At 46.2% G+C, this 21,273-nt stretch overlaps 1 protein-coding gene across 3 annotated transcripts in view; it reads left to right on the forward strand.

Moving 5' to 3' along the window:
- The window catches only part of UBE4B (ubiquitination factor E4B), a 918,898-nt gene that overhangs the window by 246,859 nt on the left and 650,766 nt on the right, over nt 1-21,273 (forward strand). For all 3 annotated transcript variants that reach the window (XM_085609806.1, XM_085609805.1, XM_085609804.1), the window contains 2 exons: nt 6,773-6,914; nt 8,060-8,160. In XM_085609806.1, coding sequence (XP_085465932.1) covers nt 6,773-6,914; nt 8,060-8,160 — 243 coding nt within the window. The remainder of the gene's footprint in view (nt 1-6,772; nt 6,915-8,059; nt 8,161-21,273) is intronic.

The raw sequence follows: 21,273 nt of genomic DNA on the forward strand, positions 1-21,273 counted from the left end.
CTCCAGACCATCCCACTCCGGTCGGGGGCAGACTACAAAATTTCCTTCACGTCTGGGAGACCATCACCTCAGACAGATGGGTGACCCAAATTATTCATTCAGGGTACTTAGAATTAACATCTACCCCCCAAACATTCCACCCAGGCAACGCCCAATGTCACAAGAACATGCCACGTTACTAAAACAGGAGGTAATCTCCATCCTGCAAAAACAAGCCATAGAGCAAGTCCCCATCAATCAGCAAAATGTAGGGGTCTACTCCCTGTACTTTCTGATACCAAAAAGAGACGAGACTCTATGACCTATTCTAGATCTCAGGCCTCTAAACACTTACATACATTCAGACCATTTTCTCATGGTAACCCTTCAACAGGTTCTTCCACTCCTCTCCCAGAACGACTTTCTCACCACACTGGACTTGAAAGACTCATACTTTCACATTCCAGTACACCATGCTCACAGAAAGTACCTCAGATTTGTAGTGGACGGGCAACACTACCAGTTCAAAGTGCTCCCGTTCGGGGTCACAACAGCACCAAGGGTATTCACCAAGTGCCTAGCAGTAGTGGCGGCACACCTCAGAAGACAGCACATTCACGTCTTCCCATATTTGGACGACTGGCTAATAAAAGCCACGTCCTACAACGAATGTGTGCACCACACCGCCGCTACAATCCAACTACTTCACCACCTAGGTTTCAAGGTGAACCACCAAAAGTCCCACCTGATACCATGACACACAAAGCAATACCTCGGTGCCACCATAGACACCTCAAAAGCCATAGCTTATCCCAATCCTGCCAGGATTGCAAGCATACATACAGGCTCTGCGTCAAAAATTAATACTTCAACACTCTCTCCCAGCAAGAGTGTTTATGCAACTGATAGGGATGATGGCATCTTGCATTTTCATAGTGCCTCACGCAAGACTCCAGATGCGTCCACTCCAGGAGTGCTTAGCACGCCAGTGGAACCAGGCCCAGGGGCAACTGACAGATCTGGTGTTGGTGGACGGTCGCACCCATCGCTCTCTGCAGTGGTGGAACACCACAAATCTTTCCAAAGGGCGACCGTTCCTGGACCCGGTTCCACAAATAATCCTAACAGACGCATCGCTCTCCGGCTGGGGAGCTCATCTGTTACATCTCACAGTGCAGGGCACATGGACGCCGCAACAAAAGTTACTCCACATCAACCATTTGGAGTTACTGGCAATCTTTCTAGCCCTAAAATCCTTTCAGACGCAGATTTCAGGCAAGGCAGTCCTCATTCGCACAGACCTCATGACTGCCATGTACTACATTAAAAAACAGGGGGGCACACACTCTCCACAGCTCTCTCAACTAGCACAGAGCATATGGAGATGGGCAATTCCGCAAAAAATCTTTCTCCTGGCCCAACACGTCCTAGGAGTCAAACACCATGGCAGATCTGCTCAGCAGACAAACGCAACAGATCCACGAATGGGAACTTCACCCACAGGTTCTTCACCCGTTCTTTCAGAAGTGGGGGCATCCTCAGATAGACCTCTTCGCCACCCACGAAAACAAAAAATGCCCAAGCTTCGCCGCCAGATACCCACACCCATTGTCCAAAGGCAATGCGATATGGATGAACTGGTAAGGCAAATTTGCGTACGCTTTTCCACCTCTCCCACTAATTCCATTAGTGGTGCGAAAGCTACAACATTCCCTCACGCTCATCCTGGTAGCTCCAACATGGGCCAGACAACCGTGGTACACCACACTGCTGGAACTCTCGGTAGTGCCACACCAAAAGTTACACCTCTCACCATGCCTCCTAACCCAGAACCATGGAGAGATCAGGCACCCGGACCCAGCTCAGCTCAACCTTGCGATCTGGCTCCTGAGGTCCTAGAATTCGGATACCTTAACCCCCTGATTGCATGAACATTATCAGAGAAGCTAGATGCCCTACTACTAGGGCATGCTACGCTGCAAAGTGGAAATGATTTGTTGTTTACTGCCATAACAACACAATCAACCCTCTAGATGTATCCATACAGCACATCATATGTTACTTGCTCCATCTACAAAGGTGTAACCTAGCATATACATCCATTCGGTTACACCTCGCAGCAATTGCTGCTTACCTACAGAACAGACAGCACCTATCACTTTTCAGGGTGCCTGCCATCAAAGCCTTCATGGAAGGCCTCAAAAGAGTAATTCCACCCAGAGTACCACCCTCACCTGTCTGGAACTTTAAATATAGTTCTCACAAGGCTAATGGGACCGCCTTTCGAACCATTGCATAAATGTGAGCTGCAATTTCTCACATGGAAAACAGCTTTTCTAGTGCCCATCACTTCCCTTAGAAGTGTTAGTGAAATACAAGCACTCACTATACAGGAACCTTTTCTCCAAATGCATCAGAACAAGGTTGTACTCCACACCAACCCAAAATTCCTACCCAAAGTCATTTCTCCCTTCCATCTGAACCAATCGGTAGAATTACCAGTTTTTTTCTCACAACCTCAAACTGTTGCGGAAAGGGCTCTACACACACTGGATGTTAAAAGGGCCTTACTTTACTATATTCAAAGAACACAACCTTTCAGAAAAACCAAACAGCTATTTGTCTCTTTCTCTCCACCACATAGAGGCAACCCTGCTTCTAAATCGGGGATAGCTAGGTGGATTGTAAAATGCATACAGATTTGCTACCACAAAGCAAAATGAACGCTATCTATTCCCCCTAAAGCCCACTCTACAAGGAAGATAGGGGCTTCTATGGCTTTTCTAGGGAACATACCATTAGATGACATCTGCAAAGCAGCGACGTGGTCAACACCGCACACTTTCACAAAACATTACTGTGTAGATGTGCAAAACAAGCTAGTGTGGGCCAGGCTGTACTAAAAACACTGTCCCAAACCACTGCAACGGATGCCGGTGGTCGCCGCTAGTGTTGGGTACTGCTATATAGTCTATGCAAAAGTGTGTAATCTGCAGCTCATATGCCTCGAACGGAATATGCTACTTACCAGTATGCATCTGTTATTGGCATGTAGAGCTGCAGATCTACACACGCCCACCCGCCTCCCCAGCTACCTGTATCCGTTCCAGCCTATCTTATTTAGATACATCACACATGGGTTTCTTTACTGTTATTACTACGCTCCATCTTTCCCTGCTGGCGAAAAACAATCTGAGGATGGAGCCGAAGCCCATGCGCAATACGAACCAAAGGAGGAGTCCCCGACCTCGTGACTTCCAAAGACTTTCCAAGAGGAAAAACAAACTGCAAACATCCGGGCCCAACACCAGATGGCGATCTATGCAAAAGTGTGTAGATCTGCAGCTCTACATGCCAAGAACAGATGCATACTGATAAGTAGCATATTCCTTTTTTTTTTAGCAGAGCAAGACTTCCATACATTTGTGTACTTTATTTGATGTACTGGTGTATCCACTCTTATGAATCTCTGGAGAATCCTTCAATACAGCTATTATTTATTATTATTTATTTATAGAATTGTTCTGCAGCACCTTTCGCTTTGTGTTGGCACTCTAGCCCCTAATATTCGACAGCAAAGTTTCATCTTTTTATTATAGGTCTTGTAATATTTCTATCAAGTATTCGGTCTCACTTCTTGTCCAAAGGATTTACGTAGTGCATGGGAGCACCTCCTATTCAAATTCGATTTTAGAAGATAAAATCATAAGTCAGGCACAGTAAAATGCATTTCATAAATATAAAACACCAGAAAGATAGCGAGATAAAAAATAGCATACTGTGGGGGTGGTTAAAAACTGGAGAAACAATAGTGCAGGTCTCACACAGGTGGGAGTGGATGAACCACTCCCACCTCAAACTAAACGGAGACAAAACGGAACTTATGTTCCTGGGCAAAAATTCCTCATCTCCCTCTTCTTTCACGTGGCCATCCTGTCTCGGCCCCACGCCCATTCCTAAGCCCCAGATTAAAAGTCTTGGGGTGTGGCTGGATAATACTCTCTGCTTCAACCATCAAGCCACTAAGCTTTCTGCTACCTGCTTTGGACTAATGCGGATGCTCAGGAATATTCTCCCCTTACTACCTTTCCAAGCAAGGAGAATCATGGTGCTGGCCCTGATTCTATCGCGTCTGGACTACGGGAATGCTCTCTATTTGGGTGCCCCCCAGTCCACTCTCCACAAACTCCAAGTGATCCAAAACTGTGCGGCGCGTCTACTGCTTCAGATCCCTCGTAGACACTCCGCTAGGCCTGCTTTGAGACATCTCCACTGGCTGCCCATACAAGCCAGGATTCACTTTAAGGCCCTATGTCTGGCTCACAAGGCCCTATGGAAATCAGGACCCCCCATACTTCAATCTTTGATCACTCCCTATCATCCTGCCAGAACCCTCCGCTCCAGCTCTGCCTTTATTGCTACCTCCAAAAAGGCCCAAAGATCTAGATGGGGTGGGCGATCATTCTCTCTAAATGCCTCCAACCTCTGGAACGCCCTTCCTTCTGTGCTCCGGGGAGAACCCGATCTGCTGACATTCCGGAAACTTCTTAAAACCCATTTTTTCCTCTCAGCATAATAGTACAAACCCCTCGCCACACAGTTCTCGGCTCCGCAAAGCGCTAGGAGGCCTCAGGGTAGCTATGCGCTATACAAATGCGACTTCATTCACTTACTTAAAAATCTTGGGCTTCAAGAGTGGAGGTATATATTTAGAACGCAAATAATTATATTTCGGACAGATCATGACTGTGTGCAAGTTATCATTGATGGTAACATTATCACAATCACACAAGGGCAACCTTGAGTCCTTAAAGCAACCATGACTAAAGGGCAATAGTCTTGGGAATAATTTAAGCCTAAAAAATGTCAGCACTTGTCACTGGTGGTGGGGCAAGTAAAGTGTAACTCCTTGCCACTTACATTTTTCACTAAAAACACATGACGTGCTAAAAGCTTATTCAGTGTAGAAGCCTCATGATCTGCTGCCATTTTATCTCTAAGCTCTTCTGTAACCCATCTTTTATCAGTTTGGATGATAACACTTGAATCAAGATAAAGTTCTGGTCTCCCTACACTGTTTATGGTGGAGGAGAAATAGGTCAGCCAAGGGATCAGTGAAGAGTTGTCCAGGTTCATGCAATCTTGCATGATCAATCTGAGAAGGTGTACATTGAGGGACTTTTAAGAGGAGTATCTGCCCCATATCCCTAAAATACCACACCCATAGATAGCTATTGGGATGCACTTGGCCTAGAATATGTCCCAAACTGATTTATATGGGTGCTTCCCAGCCGCCAGGAAAAGTCTTCTACTAAGCATTGCCCTGTTAAAAAGGCACCATGTTATGGTTTATTAAAGGGTGCCAATTGAGACCAGAGTCAAATTGGACACCCACATAATGAAACTTATCAACTTGTCCAATACGGTGCCCTTCTGCTATGAATTTCATGATTTTTGTCTTAGGCAGGCAAAACTTGATCACGTGTGATTTTGAGAAATTGATGGACAGGTCAAGGCTGTTGATAAAATCCATAAATAGATCTAGAAGTTTCTGAAGCCCCCTGGCAGTCCGAGCAATTAATAATGTGTCTTCTGCATAAAGCAGAGCAGGGATCGGGGGCCACCAGCCCTAGGGACGTCCAGGTGAGGCTCTGTGAGAACTGGTTCTAATTGATTGATTGATATTAAAATTAAATATGGCACTAATGTGCAACCCTGGCAAACCACAAGCTTTGATTTAAAGTGTTGTGTGCATTCCCCTTGGGGGCCAAATCTGTTAGATGCAGAGGTCCCTGTGCAAATCACGTAAAAAATAGGACTGGCTCTATGTCCATCTGAGCCATCATGGACCACAGCTTGGAATGGTGAACTCTATCGAAAGCTGAGCTGAGGTCCATGATGGCCAGACGGATTGCCCCCTCTTGGCCTTAGTATACTTACGATTCTGCAAATAGGCAATTCTTTTCTTCAAGAGATACTAATACCTCTTGAATTTCACTGGGAGGAAGGGGACCCCTTTTATGTAGAGATATCCCTGTGAGGCTACATCCCTTTTCAATGCACTCCTTGATCAGCAATTAAGGGGTTGTGATACAGTTGAGAAAGGTGCCTATAACACCTCTACTCAGAGGTTTTAAAGCTCATATTGGTGGTAGGGTGGTGCTTGACCTTTAAGGCTGGCAGTAACGTGGCCTCAAAACATACATGTTTTTATCCAAAGTGGATGGACAACTGTGCCCATGTATTTTGCTGTGTGCAGTTTTTTCTTTTGGGCAAGTACATGCTTGTATTCTTTCTCCTTTTGGGGCAAAGAGGCATGCATTAAGGTTTGACCTTTTAAAGCATTAAAGCGTGCATCTACAAATTTCTGGTTCTGGAAGAGTGGTAGCCTGGCCATTGATACCAAGTCCCTCGAGTGTTTAGCATGAATTGACTTTAGAGCTAAAGATGTTCTTGCCATTGATTGTTGGAGAAAGTTTTAAGTTTGTATCATACGCTTGGATTTTTCTTCTGGCAGCTTTTTTATTGTGAATTAAAAAGGTTTCTTCTTGTACTTCTTCCACATAAGCTGGTATTTTCTCTGAAAAATGCATTTAACCTTAAGGGACCATGGTGGTGTCCTTCTTATAACAGACTACCTTTGGTCCCCAGATTTCATAGATGGGCATGTGTGCCGAACCTGCACAAATATTAACTGCATGTGTAGTGTGAAGGAAAAAACATGCAGGTTAGAGAGCATATGTGTGCCCCTGAATGAGCAATAATAAAACTTTTCCCCTCCCTGTTTCTGAAGCTTGGGGACACCCGGGGGTGCAGGAAACTCCAGTTCGTGTTATGACCGCTTCACCATAGAGACATGCAAAGAAACAGAGATGCTGAACTACCTCATCGAATGCTTCGACAGGGTGGGGATCGAGGAAAGGAAGGCCCCAAAGGTAACTAACTGGTCTCAAATACTTACAAAATCCATGGACGAGAGGGGTTATTTTGAGATTAGTTGTGTGAATGGCAATTTTCTGTTAGTTGTTTGGAGGTTCACTGATGAGTAGAAATATTCACTTTGCTAGATACTACATGCATGTTAGTACTGAATGTTAATTTTCCGGCGTGACTATTCTTGTTCTAGAGCAGCTCATGTATAGACACTATTGAGATATTTGTTTTGTGGTTTTGACCAGAGATCGCAAATTATTCCATGCAGGGTTTGATTTGCTCATGTGCCTTCTGTTTTCTTTGCATCCTGCTTGTAGTCTTGGATTTATTGTATTGTATTGTATTGTAGTTGCATTTATATAGCGCTTACTACCCCTGACGAGGCGTAGAATCCCTTTTCCGGCGAGTAGCACGCTACTCCGAAACCCATAAAGGATTAGTGCTGAATTAGTATAGTGAAATATGCAAGTAATTTGAGTGGTGGATATTAGTCCGTTATTTTGAATTGAGAAGGATAACAGAGGGATAGAAGAGGGGGGGGAAAGGTTTGCATTTATATGGCGATTGTTACCCCTAATGGGGTGTTAAAGCACTTTCTTGGTGAGTAGCATAACAGACCGCTCTACTGTCTGGTAGGCTACGACCTAAAAACTTCAATATCGGTTCGTTACTGCTGGAACATGTAAAAGTACAGGTTTCACTTAAGCACTAAGGCAGGGTGCTGTATGTTAGTTAGGCCTGTCATAGGGGTGACTTACATATATCAAAAAGGAAGGTTTGGGCTTTCCCATCACCCTAATTGGCAAATTCGAGTTAGCAGTTCCAAACTACCCTTCCAGTCTGCAGTGGCAGACGAAGCAATGTCTTATGAATGCGAATAAAATCAATGCACAAGAATGAATAAGACAATACAGAGCAGATTCTGTTACTCACTCCCAGTAGATTTTTCTGGTTTTCGAAGGACACACAGGTAGATTCATGGTAAATAACGACTTCTAGGGGAATTTAATGTTTTGTGCTTGGCACAGTGTGCATCATGCTATGTTGCTGCGTAGGTATACCATAAATGCAATAATTGTCCTACACACATTCTGCTTCGTTGATGAGGCTTATTTTTATTAAGATGTTTGTTATTCCATTTTTCCAGATGTGTAGCCAACCAGATGTTAGCCACTTGCTAAGTAACATCCGATCACAGTGCATCTCGCATGCTGCTTTGGTACTACAGGGATCCCTCACACAGCCAAGGTAAGTGTACCTAAATGTCAGATCCTTGAGAAGAGTGCTGTTAGGATAGAGGCAGAAAAACGAGACTTGTTGGCTTAGAAAATGCAATAATTCATGTTAAACAATCTGTACACCTTAAGAGCTAGCCTTTCTTTTCATTAAACACCTTACATAATTTGTTCTCACAAACTGAAAATATGCCAAAATTGTTTTGAAGATACAAAGTAGTATTGTAATTGTTTTCTTTTCACAACAAATGAAACCGGAAAATCATTTTCTATTTTTTTTTTTATTGCCCAACCTGAAAAATAGATACTGCACATTGTTACCCCCTTAATGTCAGCCGCATCTCTGCAGATCCAGAGTGATATGTGCCTGCCAACAGTTTTCCAGCTCTGTTTTCCTGCAAGACTGAGTCCTTAAACTGTAACTCTGGTTTTTGATCCCGAATTTTCGTTCAGTTCCTGTTATACTCTTTTAAAGCTGTGACTTTTCAAAAAGTTCTTCATGTTTGAAGTTTGTTGGAAGTAAGATCAGCAAAGATGATGACCTTAGAAAGCGTATTTTTGCTTGTCCAATAAAAAGTTGAAGGAATTTCTGCGTGTTCTTCTTCTTCTTTTACTCATTTTCAGGACTAGTTGCTTCCATGACCCCTTATAGAAGGGCATTGTTGCCAAGTTTCTCAGAATACATTTCTGAAAATGTTTCCTCCTCCAGCAACCAGTGGGCTATTCTTCAATGAATGAGAAAAGGTTTCTGCTCACAAGAGACGGTGTTTCATCTGATTAGGTGGTACATCTGATTGCAGGTACATAAAGGTCATCATATTTGTCCACCGTTCTTTCTTCAGGTCTGCCTGATATAGAATGCAACAGATATGTAGGAAGGTATGCTGTGGTTATATGGATGGCTTATCAAATGCCCTCCTGTGGAGATTGTTTGGACAAGAGGAGTAAGTTCATGCAGCACCCTTCCCCCCTTCCCCCCCCCCCCACCCCCACCACAGTTATGCAAGCAGTCCTCAAAGATTTTCTGGGGTGCCTATCAAGTTTGTTATAGATGGCCAGGTTGTTGCCAAGCATTAGCCTGTTTTCTGGATCTTGTGGTGAGTAATATAACCCATGGAGTTGATTCTGCCAGAGTTTTGCAGGCATAGTGCTCAGCAGAAGATCAAGGTGAGACAAACCAAGGCTGATGAGATGATTATCCAAATGAACGGGAAGCTTTTATTTTTTAGTTAGTGAGGCAGGAACTGTGTATACTTCAGAGATTCTTCATCTTTTCTGCTTCACGGTGACCTTCCCTTGAGGGTCATTACAACAAGAGGAGTGCAGTCATGTTAGGCATCACAACCGCCTTCTGAATTTGAGTTCCAGGCTTCCTGCCAGCCCTCTTTGGATCTTCCTCCAAACTGATTACAGATTTTAAAACGGGCAAAGGAGAAGCACACAGTGGATTACTATGCTTTCATGTAGTTCTGCACTTTTGTTTATTCAAAGGAAATGCAACCCTCTGAGATGTCAATAAGAATCCGGTTTAGTATTAAAAGGGAATGCCACATTCTGAGATGTTAGTAAAAAGCCGGTTTCAAGGGCTGGTTTTAGTGATCACACTTCTCAATTCATGTTTGTTGCCTGAGGCAAGGGCGATCTGTCAGTAGTCACAGTACCACTGTGTGTAAGGTAAACCTGTGAAAAAGTGACCGGTGTCTTAGTAGATGAGTCTTACCAGGTGGAAAAACCCCAAACACAGAAAAAATCTCCTAGGCTTGTGGGGGATGGGAACTTGAAGCAGAGTAGCTGAAGGAACATTGTCAAGGTGCTGAACTAGCCAAGACTGAGTCAGCAGAATCAGACAAGAAATCCTGGAGGTTCTTGATCTGAGAATAAAGGAAAAAAATAGCTTTAGAAAAGACACAAACCAGGGGAAAAAAATATTAATGATCAATTAGCATTATGTATTTAACTGATAAACTGGCCACTTAGTATAGGTATAAACTCAAAATGACCTGAGAGGAAATTTCAGGCTTCCAATTTGGTTTGAGAAAGAACAGATGCAATCCAACTGACCTCCTTCAACACACCAGGCACTGCTCACTGATTCGCTTTTAGGAAGTGCCAAGCAATGTGACATGCTAAAACAGAGGACCAACTTCAGAGCCTGTAAGAACCCCTTTTAGAGAGCCACAGGGCAAACAGGAGCTGCTGATCCCAACTGTGGGGGTTGAGACTTTTTATATCTTATGTCCCAGGGCATACCTTGGGTCTTGAGCATCTCGGACAATTACCCCTTCAATTTTACAAAGCAACAAGAGCGACCCATAAATGCTTGCGGCCAGGCTATATCTATAAAAGAAAAGGAATACCACCCACAGGTATCATTTAACAAAATCAATAGTTTCAGAAGGCTAAATAGCATCCCACATTTGATTCAAAATGATAAATTCACTCATATAACTATCAAGACACTTCAGAAAATGCATTTAAATTATCATTCGCATACAGAATTATAAAGTAATTGTACAAGACAACCATAAAAAAAATACATAAGGTACATATTGTCCCACAAAGGAATACTATAGGTAACCTTTTATAATTTAAAGTTGCATGCATGTTACACGTAACAAACCACCACAAAAGGTTAGAAAAAATAGTCCATTGACCTCAAAGTGGCGCCATACTACAAGCAACAATTGAATGTCCAGTCAAATACTTGGTTTTATGAAAAACAAGTATTTATATACGAACACAAAGTAAAATACAGCATACACAAATAATACATACAATTTGCCTAAAGTCAGTACTGTAGTGTTAAATAGGTAGATCCCTGAATCCCACTTCCTTCCCTCTCTATTGGTAGTGGTTAATCCCCATTCATGACTGGCGACATTCAGGTTAGGCCCCCTCTATGGGACCAAATCTTAAGAGTTCCATGCTGAATCTTTCAGAGCCAAATGTGTTCCCATGCCCATGACGATACAAGGCAGAACAAGTTGGGTTGGGACCTCGACCCTGTGATCAGCTTAACCAGCTTCTGTTAGGGTTTGCTCTACCAGAGTCCCCGGGAGACTAGTGCAAGTCTACAGTGGCTGCCGGTAGTGAGTAGTACTCTCAGCTTTGCAGAGGCAGCTGCTTGTCATCCGCGGCACTCCGTCTGATGACGAGGTAAGTTACTCTGATCCCGCTCACATGTAGGGGGACAATCGTTGGGGTTCCAATGCTTGATACCTCAGTTAACACATGGGTGATGAACCACGGTGAAGCAGACGCTTCCTCACACATTATTACGGGGATCCATGTGCCAGGATCCCCCATTGGACCAGGGTCCCTCCAAGCGCTCCTCTTTCTCATGGAGCACACTGGTCTTGGTGCTCCAGGGTAGGTGGTCTTGGATTTCCCTGGGTGATGTCCCCTCACCCAGCTGGAAGACTGACAGAACTTCGCTCTGAGTCCTGGTCATAGGTAGAAGTCTTGCAGAGCTTCTCTTCCTTGACCTACAGCCAGACTAGCTGCTTAGCAGTTAACAATTTTGGGGGCCATGAAGCTTCCTTTTTTATAGTTCATTAAGAGAAACAAAATGCGATTTAGTGTCCGAGTCTTTTGTATTTGGATTGGGGTCTGCTTCCTTTTGAAGTGCCCATTCTTTTGTCCTGCCCTTCCTCCAGAAAGCATTCTGAAAGACTCCAAATATGATAGCCCTGCAACACAGGCCATAGGATTGATTACACACCTGGATGTCATATCAGTGACCGTGATCTGTGCATCAAAGGGCCCAAGTACTTTTTTTATGTTTCTCTAATCAGCACCATGTTCCTAAGATGTGCCCAGGCTCCTTTCCAGTGACCCCTCTCAGAATCAAGGAGCACGCTTTAAAGTGTACAGAAGAGCATGGCTCTTCCTTCCTCCAGTGTGTGTCCCACGCAGCTTTTAGGAATGCAGCAATCGACAAATCCATCTGAGGGTAATCCTATACTGCTCTTCCAGGGGATACTCATCAAAGTAAAAAGCACTGAATAGTCCCGCCCTCGTGCAGAGACCCCAGAGCATATACAAAAATACATATATATTAATGCATGTTTAGCCCAAATCTAGTACACATCCACACCCTCTAAACCCCCACATAGACATTGTATATTTCCTTTAAAATACATATCTATTAAACATTTCTGTGACATAGAAACATGCACTCTTCACTGTATCAACATAGCCTTTATTTTCAAGGAAAAAGGCAAGGTAATAGCAGGCAGTTACCCCGTAGACTGCATATAGAAAATACAACAGATTGAAAACTGGCGCCAAGCCTTTAAGACCTCTAAGACCTCCAGGCTCCCGGTGAAAGGTCAGTTTTTTTTCCAGCTCCTTCTGTGAGCATTGAGCCCGTCAGTTTTTAACTTTGTCACTAATTGATATTTTGACGTTAGATTTTTGGGCTTCGCTCGACGTCATTGAGTACAAGCTGTACTATTCATATTTTTTCTGACTTTCCTGTAAATTGTTTTGTCACCGGCAAAGAGACAGAGAATGGCTGGTTCGCCTGTGCCGACGTCGAGAGCTCTTTCGACATCGAAGGAGGTTCAAGTAGTGGATTCTCAGAGTCTAACACCAAGATCTGCACGGTCAACGTCGAAGAGCACATCATCTTCTCTGGACCTTAGAATTGTGCAGATCACGCCTGAGGGATCTCCTGCTCGAGAAAAACAAACTCTGCCGGTTAATCTTTCACCGAGGTGGCTCAGAATTGTAAATTATACCATGATAATGATACCAGAATTTGAAAAGCGTGCAGCTACCTCAGGTGAGGTGTCCCAGCTCTCGGTGCAGTCTGGAAGATTAAGTTAGCTATTGCCCAGAGTCACAAGGTGCAGGGCTAACCTGCCGCCGGCCCCGGTGATCGAACCGTGAGCCCCGCGTTCCGGAGTCAGCCGCTCTGGCCACTGCATCACACCTCTTGCCTTAAAGAGTGGAGTGCCAAGGCGCAGTCAAAGATCGGACTACTCACAAACCTATTCACCTTCTCGAACATCTGCTAGGGGGGTGCGTCCATCTACACCTGCCACAAGATCCCCTCTGGGATCTCCACGACAACAGCAATCTCCTTCTCTAAGAAGAAGTCTGCCTCGAACACCTCATAGACCGTCTTCTACCGGGTCTCGCCATTCTCAATCCTCTAGACCTCGGGCGTAGAGACGGAGCTCCATCCTGGTCTACAGACACATCCAGAACCTCTGTGGAAGACTATTCCCCTAGTTTGTCTGCCAGCCCTCACTCATGGAAGAGTGTCTAGTGGATGATATCATCATGTTCAATGAGGTTCTATGTACTAGGGCGACAAAGCTAATCATTGAGATGCCGACTGCAACCACCTCAGCGGCAGTCATCTTTGAAACCCGCCATCATAGGTTGTCCACTAGACCTTTACTTCCCCTGGTACCTGGGCTACAGGAACCGGCTCTTCATACATTTCTCACTCCTTCTTCAATAGGATAAGTGCCACCACGCCTTATCAAAAAGTACAGAGCCCCAGACCAGGATTCTTTTTTTCTGAGGTCCGATCCTCCACCGGACTTATTCATAGTGGCAGCAGCAAGAAAAGCTCACACAGGAGCGTCCTCCTCCACAGTCCCACCCGACAAAGACAGCAAGTTGATGGACTTCCTTGGGTAGAGGACGTGTAGCACCTCTACTTTCTATATGAAGGTCACTAGCGCCTCTGCACTCCTGGGAAGGTGTGACCGGTCACTATGAGGCTCACTCAAGATTTGCAGAAAAACTGCCAAGAGAAGATCAGCAGGATTTCCAGGAGATCTTACAGGAAGGAGGACTGGTAGCGAACCAGGTCATAAGTGCAGCAGCCGATGCTTCGGATCTGGCGGGCGATGGTTATTCACATTGTATCTGCGCAAGGCGCTCCTCTTGGCTTCGACTTACTGGTCTGAAATCTGAGGCCCAACACGGGATTTTGAACCTGCCCTTCAATGGAACTTTGCTTTACGTCACTCGTACTGATGATGAGATGTCCAGGATGAAGTCAGAAGGCACACACAGAAGGCAGTGGGCCTGGAGAAATGTAAAGACTTCAGACACCGATACCATCCTTATGACTTTCGCCAATTCCAACAGATGGTACAAACCCCTCACTGATTAACGCAACACCATCAGTCCAGGTATCACTATCATCCGTGTCGACGGGGACGAGGGGCCTCCAGGCAATCAGCTTCCTCTTCTAAGCAGCAGACCAAACAGTGAGAGATTGCTTACCCTGGCTCTGTTCCTCACTCCGGTAGGGGGAAGTATCATGGCTCACCTGGACGAGTGGCACACAATCACAAAAGACAAGTGGGTGCTTGATATCGTGCGGAATGGATACATAATCAAATTAAAGTCCCCTCCACCAGCAATCCCGCCTCGGAGATCATCAGTCCATCAGCAAAAGCTACTTTGGGCAGAAGTATACATCCTGTTGCAGAAAGAGGCCATTGAAAAAGTTCCCCTGGCCGCAGCATCGGCAGGGGATTTATTCCCTCTACTTCCTGGTTCTAAAGAAAGGCCTAACCAGGGCATATCGATCTCACTCTTAAACAAGTTTATCTGCAAAGAAGGGTTCAGGATGTTGGCACTACACCAAATTGTTCCTCAGATTCATCAAGGAGACTGGATGTATTCCATAGACCTTCAGGACGCTTACTTTCATATCTCGATTTCCCGGCACATCGGAAATTTCTACGGTTCCGGGTGACGCCAGAGCATTTCCAGTACAAAGTCCTTCCTTTCGGACTCAAGTCAGCCCCCAGCACAGTCTCAAAATGAATTGCGGTGTTAGTGGCTTTTCTACGAAAGGAAAACATCTGTCTATCCATATCTAGAATACTGGCTGCTCAAGTGTCTCTCTGTCTTTTACAAGAACCCCTGCAATCCTGCATCCGGGTGTTAAATTAGTTGGGTCTGTGCGTCAACTACAAAAAGTGCATTCTCAATCCAACTCGGAGATTTCACTACCTGGGTGTGATTCTTGATTCCGCTGACGCAAGAGTGTGTCCTTCGGAGGAGAGCTTATGCTCAATCAACTGCAAATGACGCACTCTCCCTTGCACACCTCGTCCCACGGCCAGACTAGTATCCTCCCTGCTGGGCTCGCTGGTTCCTTCATCTTCAATGTTCCCAGTGCTAGACTGCAAATGAGACTTCTAACAGCAGGTATTAGAGGATCAGTGGTCTCAGAGCTCCATCTGCTGGGAGGACAAAATAATTCTTCATAAGAAAGTCAACAACTCCCTGAGAAGGTGGATGCAGCGTCCTAATTTGTTGAAATGAGTCCCATTCCACCAGGAACTTCCCAAACAAACAATTGTCACAGACGCGTCTCTCCAAGGATGGGGAGCCCACATGGGTCCACTGCAGGTTCAGGGGATGTGGAGAGAAGTTACCATATTAATATGTTGATACTAAGGGCTGTACAATTGGCGCTCAAGTGGTTCTTCCCTTCCATCAAGGCACTCTCCCTATTGGTTCAGGCGGACAATACCACAACTATGTGCTACCTGAACAAACACGGAGGAACCAGATCAAGACCTATGCAAACGATTTGCAAGTGGCTACTTTGCGAGGAAGCTGACCATATCGGCGATTCACCTCCCAGGTGCTCTCAGCATGCATGCGGACGCCCCAAGTCGCAACTTTGTCGAATCGCACGACTGGGTGTTAAACAATGAGGTCGTTTTTCAGAGCTGTGGTTCTCCAGACATTGATCTATTTCCGGATGTAACAAACGCAAAATGCCTCACCTTTGCATCCACGTACCCCAACCAGGCTCCTGAGGAAATCGCTTTTGATAGATTGGTCAGAGACATTACTCTACGCCTTTCCACCAATTCCGCTCTTACCACTGGTGATCAACAAACTCTACAGGTCCAGGAGCAAGATGATCCTGGTCACACCAGAGTGGCCTCGCCAGTGGTGGTATCCGAACCTTCTTCACCTTTCTAAGACACCACACAGGAGGTTACCGTGCCGTCCAGACCTGCTATCCAAGTTCGGAGGGAGGGTATTCCACCCCAGCCTTCCATCTGAGATTAACGGCATGCCTCCCGAGTTCCTCCAATATGGAAATCTTGATCTCTCGCCCGACTGTATGCATATTCTGAAAGCGACGAGGAGACCATCTATGAGGAAGTCATAAGCGTTAAAATGGAAGCACTTCTACCTGTGGTGTATAGCCAATGGCCATAATCCCATTCTTGGACAAGAAAAGGTTATTCTTCGATACCTATTGTACTTGTCTAAATCAGGTCACTAGAGTACTTGTATTAAAGTGCAGCAATTACAGCTTATAGAAAGTCACGCACGCAGGTTTCTTTCGGATGCCAGTAGCTAGAGACTTCTATGAAGGGCTGAAAAATGTCTATCCTCCGGTTAGGTCTCCTTCTCCTTGCTGGGAGCTTAATGTAGTCCTTTCTAAATTAATGGGTCCTCCCTTCGAGTCCATTCCCAAAGCATCACTGCAGTACCTGACATGGAAGGCTGCTTTCTTAGTGGTAATTACCTCTGCTCGCAGAGTGAGCGACATCCAGGCGCTATGTTCTAAAGAGTCTTATCTCATTTTCCATGTTAACAAAGTGGTCCTGAGAACCCACCCTAGTTTTTTGCCTAAGGTTGTCTCAGATTTTCATATTAATCAGTCAATTACTCTCCCCCACCTTTTTTCTGAACCCTACCAGCCCTCCGGAGAGGGGGTTGCATACTCTTGACCTCAAAAGGGTTCTAAAATTCAACCTCGATAAAACTAAGAGCATAGTCTGATTGTCTCTTTGTGAATTATGATCGGATGCCCACTGGTCTTCCTTCCTCTAAGCCATCTATCTCTAGATGGATAGTGTCCTGTATTACCTTCTCTTATCAGTAAGCTAACAAGCAACTCCCTGGTAAACCAAACCAAAGGCTAATTCCACCAAATGGAAGGCCTCCACTATGTCCCTTCTCAGAAATGTGCCTATTGCAGACATGGCTGCTACATGGGGATCGGTACTTACCTTTGCTTGCCTCTACTGCCTAGATTCTGATACTCAGGTGGGTGTCTGGGCAAGCTTCCTTAAGGAATTAGTTTGGTTATCCTGTTTTCAAAGTGTACTATTTATACTGGTGTTCGTCCGCAGGATTCTGGGGATTGGCTTGCTATTCTATTCAGTGCTTATGACTATTGATGAGCATCCCCTGGAAGAGAAGGATAAGTTACTTTCCTGTAATCCTGGTTCTCTTCCAGGGGTCTACTCATCAGTCATAAGCAACCTTCCTGCCTCTCCGGACGAATACCATCTATAATAGCACTCTGTCTCTTTCCTGTCACTACACAGTGTAACACGCCATAAAAAAGACCTGACCAAACTGTCACCTGTGGGGCATGATATTTTTAAAAAATATATATTTTTTATTGATTTTCAAACAACCAACGTCACTGAGAAGCACTACAGTAACAAGCAGATAAATGGCAATATAATATATCAAGTCGCTTCTCAGTGTGTCCCCCGCCCACATCCCTCCCCTCCACCGGTGTTCCTCAAGAGCATGGTCGTTAAGCAATTAAGGTGCATCAGAATCCAATACAATAGCAATCATGTAAACAGTAATACAGTACAGGGCTTACATATACCTTAAAGATCACCATTTGTCCCATTGATTGCACCCTGGGTCATTCTCCTTGTGCTAAAGTGCCAACTGGATCCTGTCGGTCCTCCAAGTCCGAACTCTCCTTCGAACCTGGCTCTGGAGCCTGTAATATTGCAACTAAGGCCTCCCACGCTCTTGCCGCCTCCTGCGCCTTCTCATTATTAGTACGTAGGGCCTGCTGTAGCCGAAGCGTACCTTTGCTCTGCGCCCCCTTGAGTAGTTCCGCCCCCCATCTCCCCACACCTGGCCCCCTCGCTGACTTCCAATGCATGGTGATTTCCCTCTTGGCTAATACGAGGCCCAGATCTATAAATGTACTTGTCACCTTCGTTTTAGCTCTATGCGGGAACCAATGCAACAAACAAGCGCCCAGGTCCAGTTCTAGTATACGATCAGTTATATTACACAGTAGTTCCAGCACCTCTTTCCAGTATGTTCCCAAACACGTACATCCCCACATCATATGCTGGAAGTCGTCTCCCTCCAAACTACATCTGACTTTGAGCGGACGCCGCACTGAAATATTGATTAAGCTTGGCTGGTGTCAAAAACGCCCTGTGCAGGATATAGAACTGTACCAATTGAAATCTAGCATTCCTCGTGCTCTTCCAAGCTCTTCTGACCAACTGGGCCCACGTTTTTTCTAGGATTTCCCTGCCAAGGTCTACTTCCCACTTCTCCTGCAACGCGCTCAATGGCTCCAGAGCCTCCGTCAAAAATGCCCTGTGCAGGATATAGAACTGTACCAATTGAAATCTAGCATTCCTCGTGCTCTTCCAAGCTCTTCTGACCAACTGGGCCCACGTTTTTTCTGGGATTTCCCTGCCAAGGTCTACTTCCCACTTCTCCTGCAACGCGCTCAATGGCTCCAGAGCCTCCGTCTGTAAAGGCACGTAATAGCCTTAACAGTTCCCGCCGCCATTACCACATATTGGCACACCGTTGAGGCCCGCGGTTCCAACAGACCCGTCCCCCAATAGCGCTGTATTGCCGAAATAAGCGCTGAATGCAGCAAATATTCCCCTCGCGGGAGACAGTATTTGTGCTGAAGAGCCTGAACTGTCAACAGGGTTTCATTCTCATAGAGGTCTCCTAGCATTTGTATTCCCATGTCTTCCCAGTTAGCCAGTGCCGTCCAATCCCCACCATGTGGGAAGGCCGTGCACATACCCAGCGGTATCTCCGGAGCATACGGGCGAGTGAATCCGGCCCGACGTTGACTCAGATTCCAGCACAGCCGCAGCGTTCTCTCTTCCGCGGTGAGCGGTTCGAGACGCATCTTCTGCTGAAGCACTATAAAGGACAAGATGTAGCGTGGGATCCATCGCCCCTCAGGACCATCCGAGCCCCGGAACTCCCGAGTCACAGCCTGGGTAAGCCACTGCAACTGCGCTGCTAAATAGTACCATTCGAAGTCTGGCACTGCCAGCCCCCCATCAGCTCTCGGGCGTATCATTGTAGCCATTGCAACCCGCCGTCTGTCCGACCCCCAGATAAATCCTACAGCCATAGAGCGGAGCTGTCAGAAGATGGAGCCCAGCACCCAGACCGGTAACGTCCGAAAATAATACAATAAGCGCGGGAGCGCCACCATCTTCAGGAGCGCCACCCGACCTGCTTCCGATAGCGGCAACGTGCTCCAAAACCCAAAACTGCCCCGAAGTCCGCGCATGGCCCTTCCCAAATTACCCTCCAACAAATCCTCGGAGGTATGATAAATGTTGGTGCCTAAATAAGGTAAGCAGTGGGGCTCCCAACAGATGCCCGCCACCTGCGACGGGTTCAGCACAGCCGGCGCCACTGGGAACAAGCAGGTCTTTGCCCAGTTCTCCCTCAGCCCGAGTACCGCCCAGACACCCGTAGCAAGTGTCGCACGCCCTCCAAAGCTGTAGCCGTGTCTGCGAGAAAGATCAACAAGTCATCCGCATAAAGGGAGATAAACTGTATGTCACCACGGATGTACAAACCTAGATAATGCGTCCCCAATCGGGCATGTGAAGCCAGAGGCTCAATGGCTAGGGCAAATAACAATGGAGAGAGCGGACATCCCTGTCGCGTGCCCCGTCCCACTTGGCAGGTTTATGAGATCGTCCCACCCTTTCGCACCCAAGCTGTTGCCAACCCATAGAGAAGTTCCGTCCACCCTACAAAGGTGTCCCCCAGTCCGAATTCGCACAAGATCCGATACAAATATGGCCACTCTAGGCTGTTGAACGCCTTCTCGATGTCAACTAAGAGAACCGCCGCAGCAGGGGTCTCACTATGGTCCTCGCCCAAAATCCGCAAAAGGCGTCGCACATTAGTCGCAGTATTGCGCTTTGGAATAAAGCCCGCCTGGTCAGAATGAACCAGCTGCGTCATATAAGGAAGAAGCCGGGGTCGCCAGAGTCCTACTCAAAATCTTGTAGTCGGTTGTTAACATCGATAGTGGACGGTAGGCTGACCTAGACAACAAGCCCTTACCTGGTTTCAGCAACGGGATAATGATGGCCTTGCAAGTGGAAACTGGCAATCTCCCCAAGTCCCAGGCTTCCTGATAGACCGCCAGCATTTTGGGGGTAAGGATATCGACATGACGAGTAAAATTCAATTGGTAGACCATCTGCTCCCGGAGTTTTCTTACGCGCCTTATGTTTTATTGCACTACGTATTTCCCCCACTGAAATTTCCTGTCCCAACGTATCTCTGATCGTCCTCGAGACGTGGCAGTCGCATCTCAGCCAAGAACTCATCTAATCCATCTCATACACCCTGCAACCTACTCTCGTATAGGTCCGCATAGAATGTCAAGAACATCACGTTGATCCCTTGTTGGGTATATTCCAGTACGCCCGCTGGAGTGGTAAAAGCCAGAATGGGCGTGCCCCTCTGGGCCGGATTAGCCAGCCACGCCAAGAGGGAACCCACCTTATCTCTCTCTGCATGTGCCCGCACTAAATACTCCTTGTGGTCAATGCAGCGCAACCTTTCTACCTGCGTCGCCACTCCCTCTCTTGCAGTTAGGACTATGGCCTGTGCCCCGGATACTCAGAGTGGGCCCTCTCTGCTCGACGCAGCCGCTGTTCCTCCCTCTCTGTCCTGCAAAGCGCCCTCCGTACTCCTGCCGTTTTAGCAATACATAAACCCCGCACCACCACTGTAGGAAGGTGGATATCTAACTATGGTTACCCCCAACTTTTTGCCTAGTGTCTAGCTGGTTTTTCGACTTAGTTGGCCTGAGATCCTGCCATTCAGGGTCTCAGGCTGTCTGCTCTCTCTTTAAAATGGACTCCATGTACCCTAGGTACATACACAATTGGTAAGGATCACCTTATTGGACCCTGTACAGTGTACCCTAGGTACCCAGGGCATAGGTGTACCCTAGGCCTCCCAGGGGCTGCAGCATGTATTATGCCACCCCTGGTCTGGCCTTCCAATCAGACACAACTGGCTGATCACTCAGCTGGGGCAAGGTCGTGTAATCACCCCTTGCTTA

This window comes from Triturus cristatus, chromosome 1_2 (assembly GCF_964204655.1).
Source record: "Triturus cristatus chromosome 1_2, aTriCri1.1, whole genome shotgun sequence".
Lineage (NCBI taxonomy): Eukaryota > Metazoa > Chordata > Amphibia > Caudata > Salamandridae > Triturus > Triturus cristatus.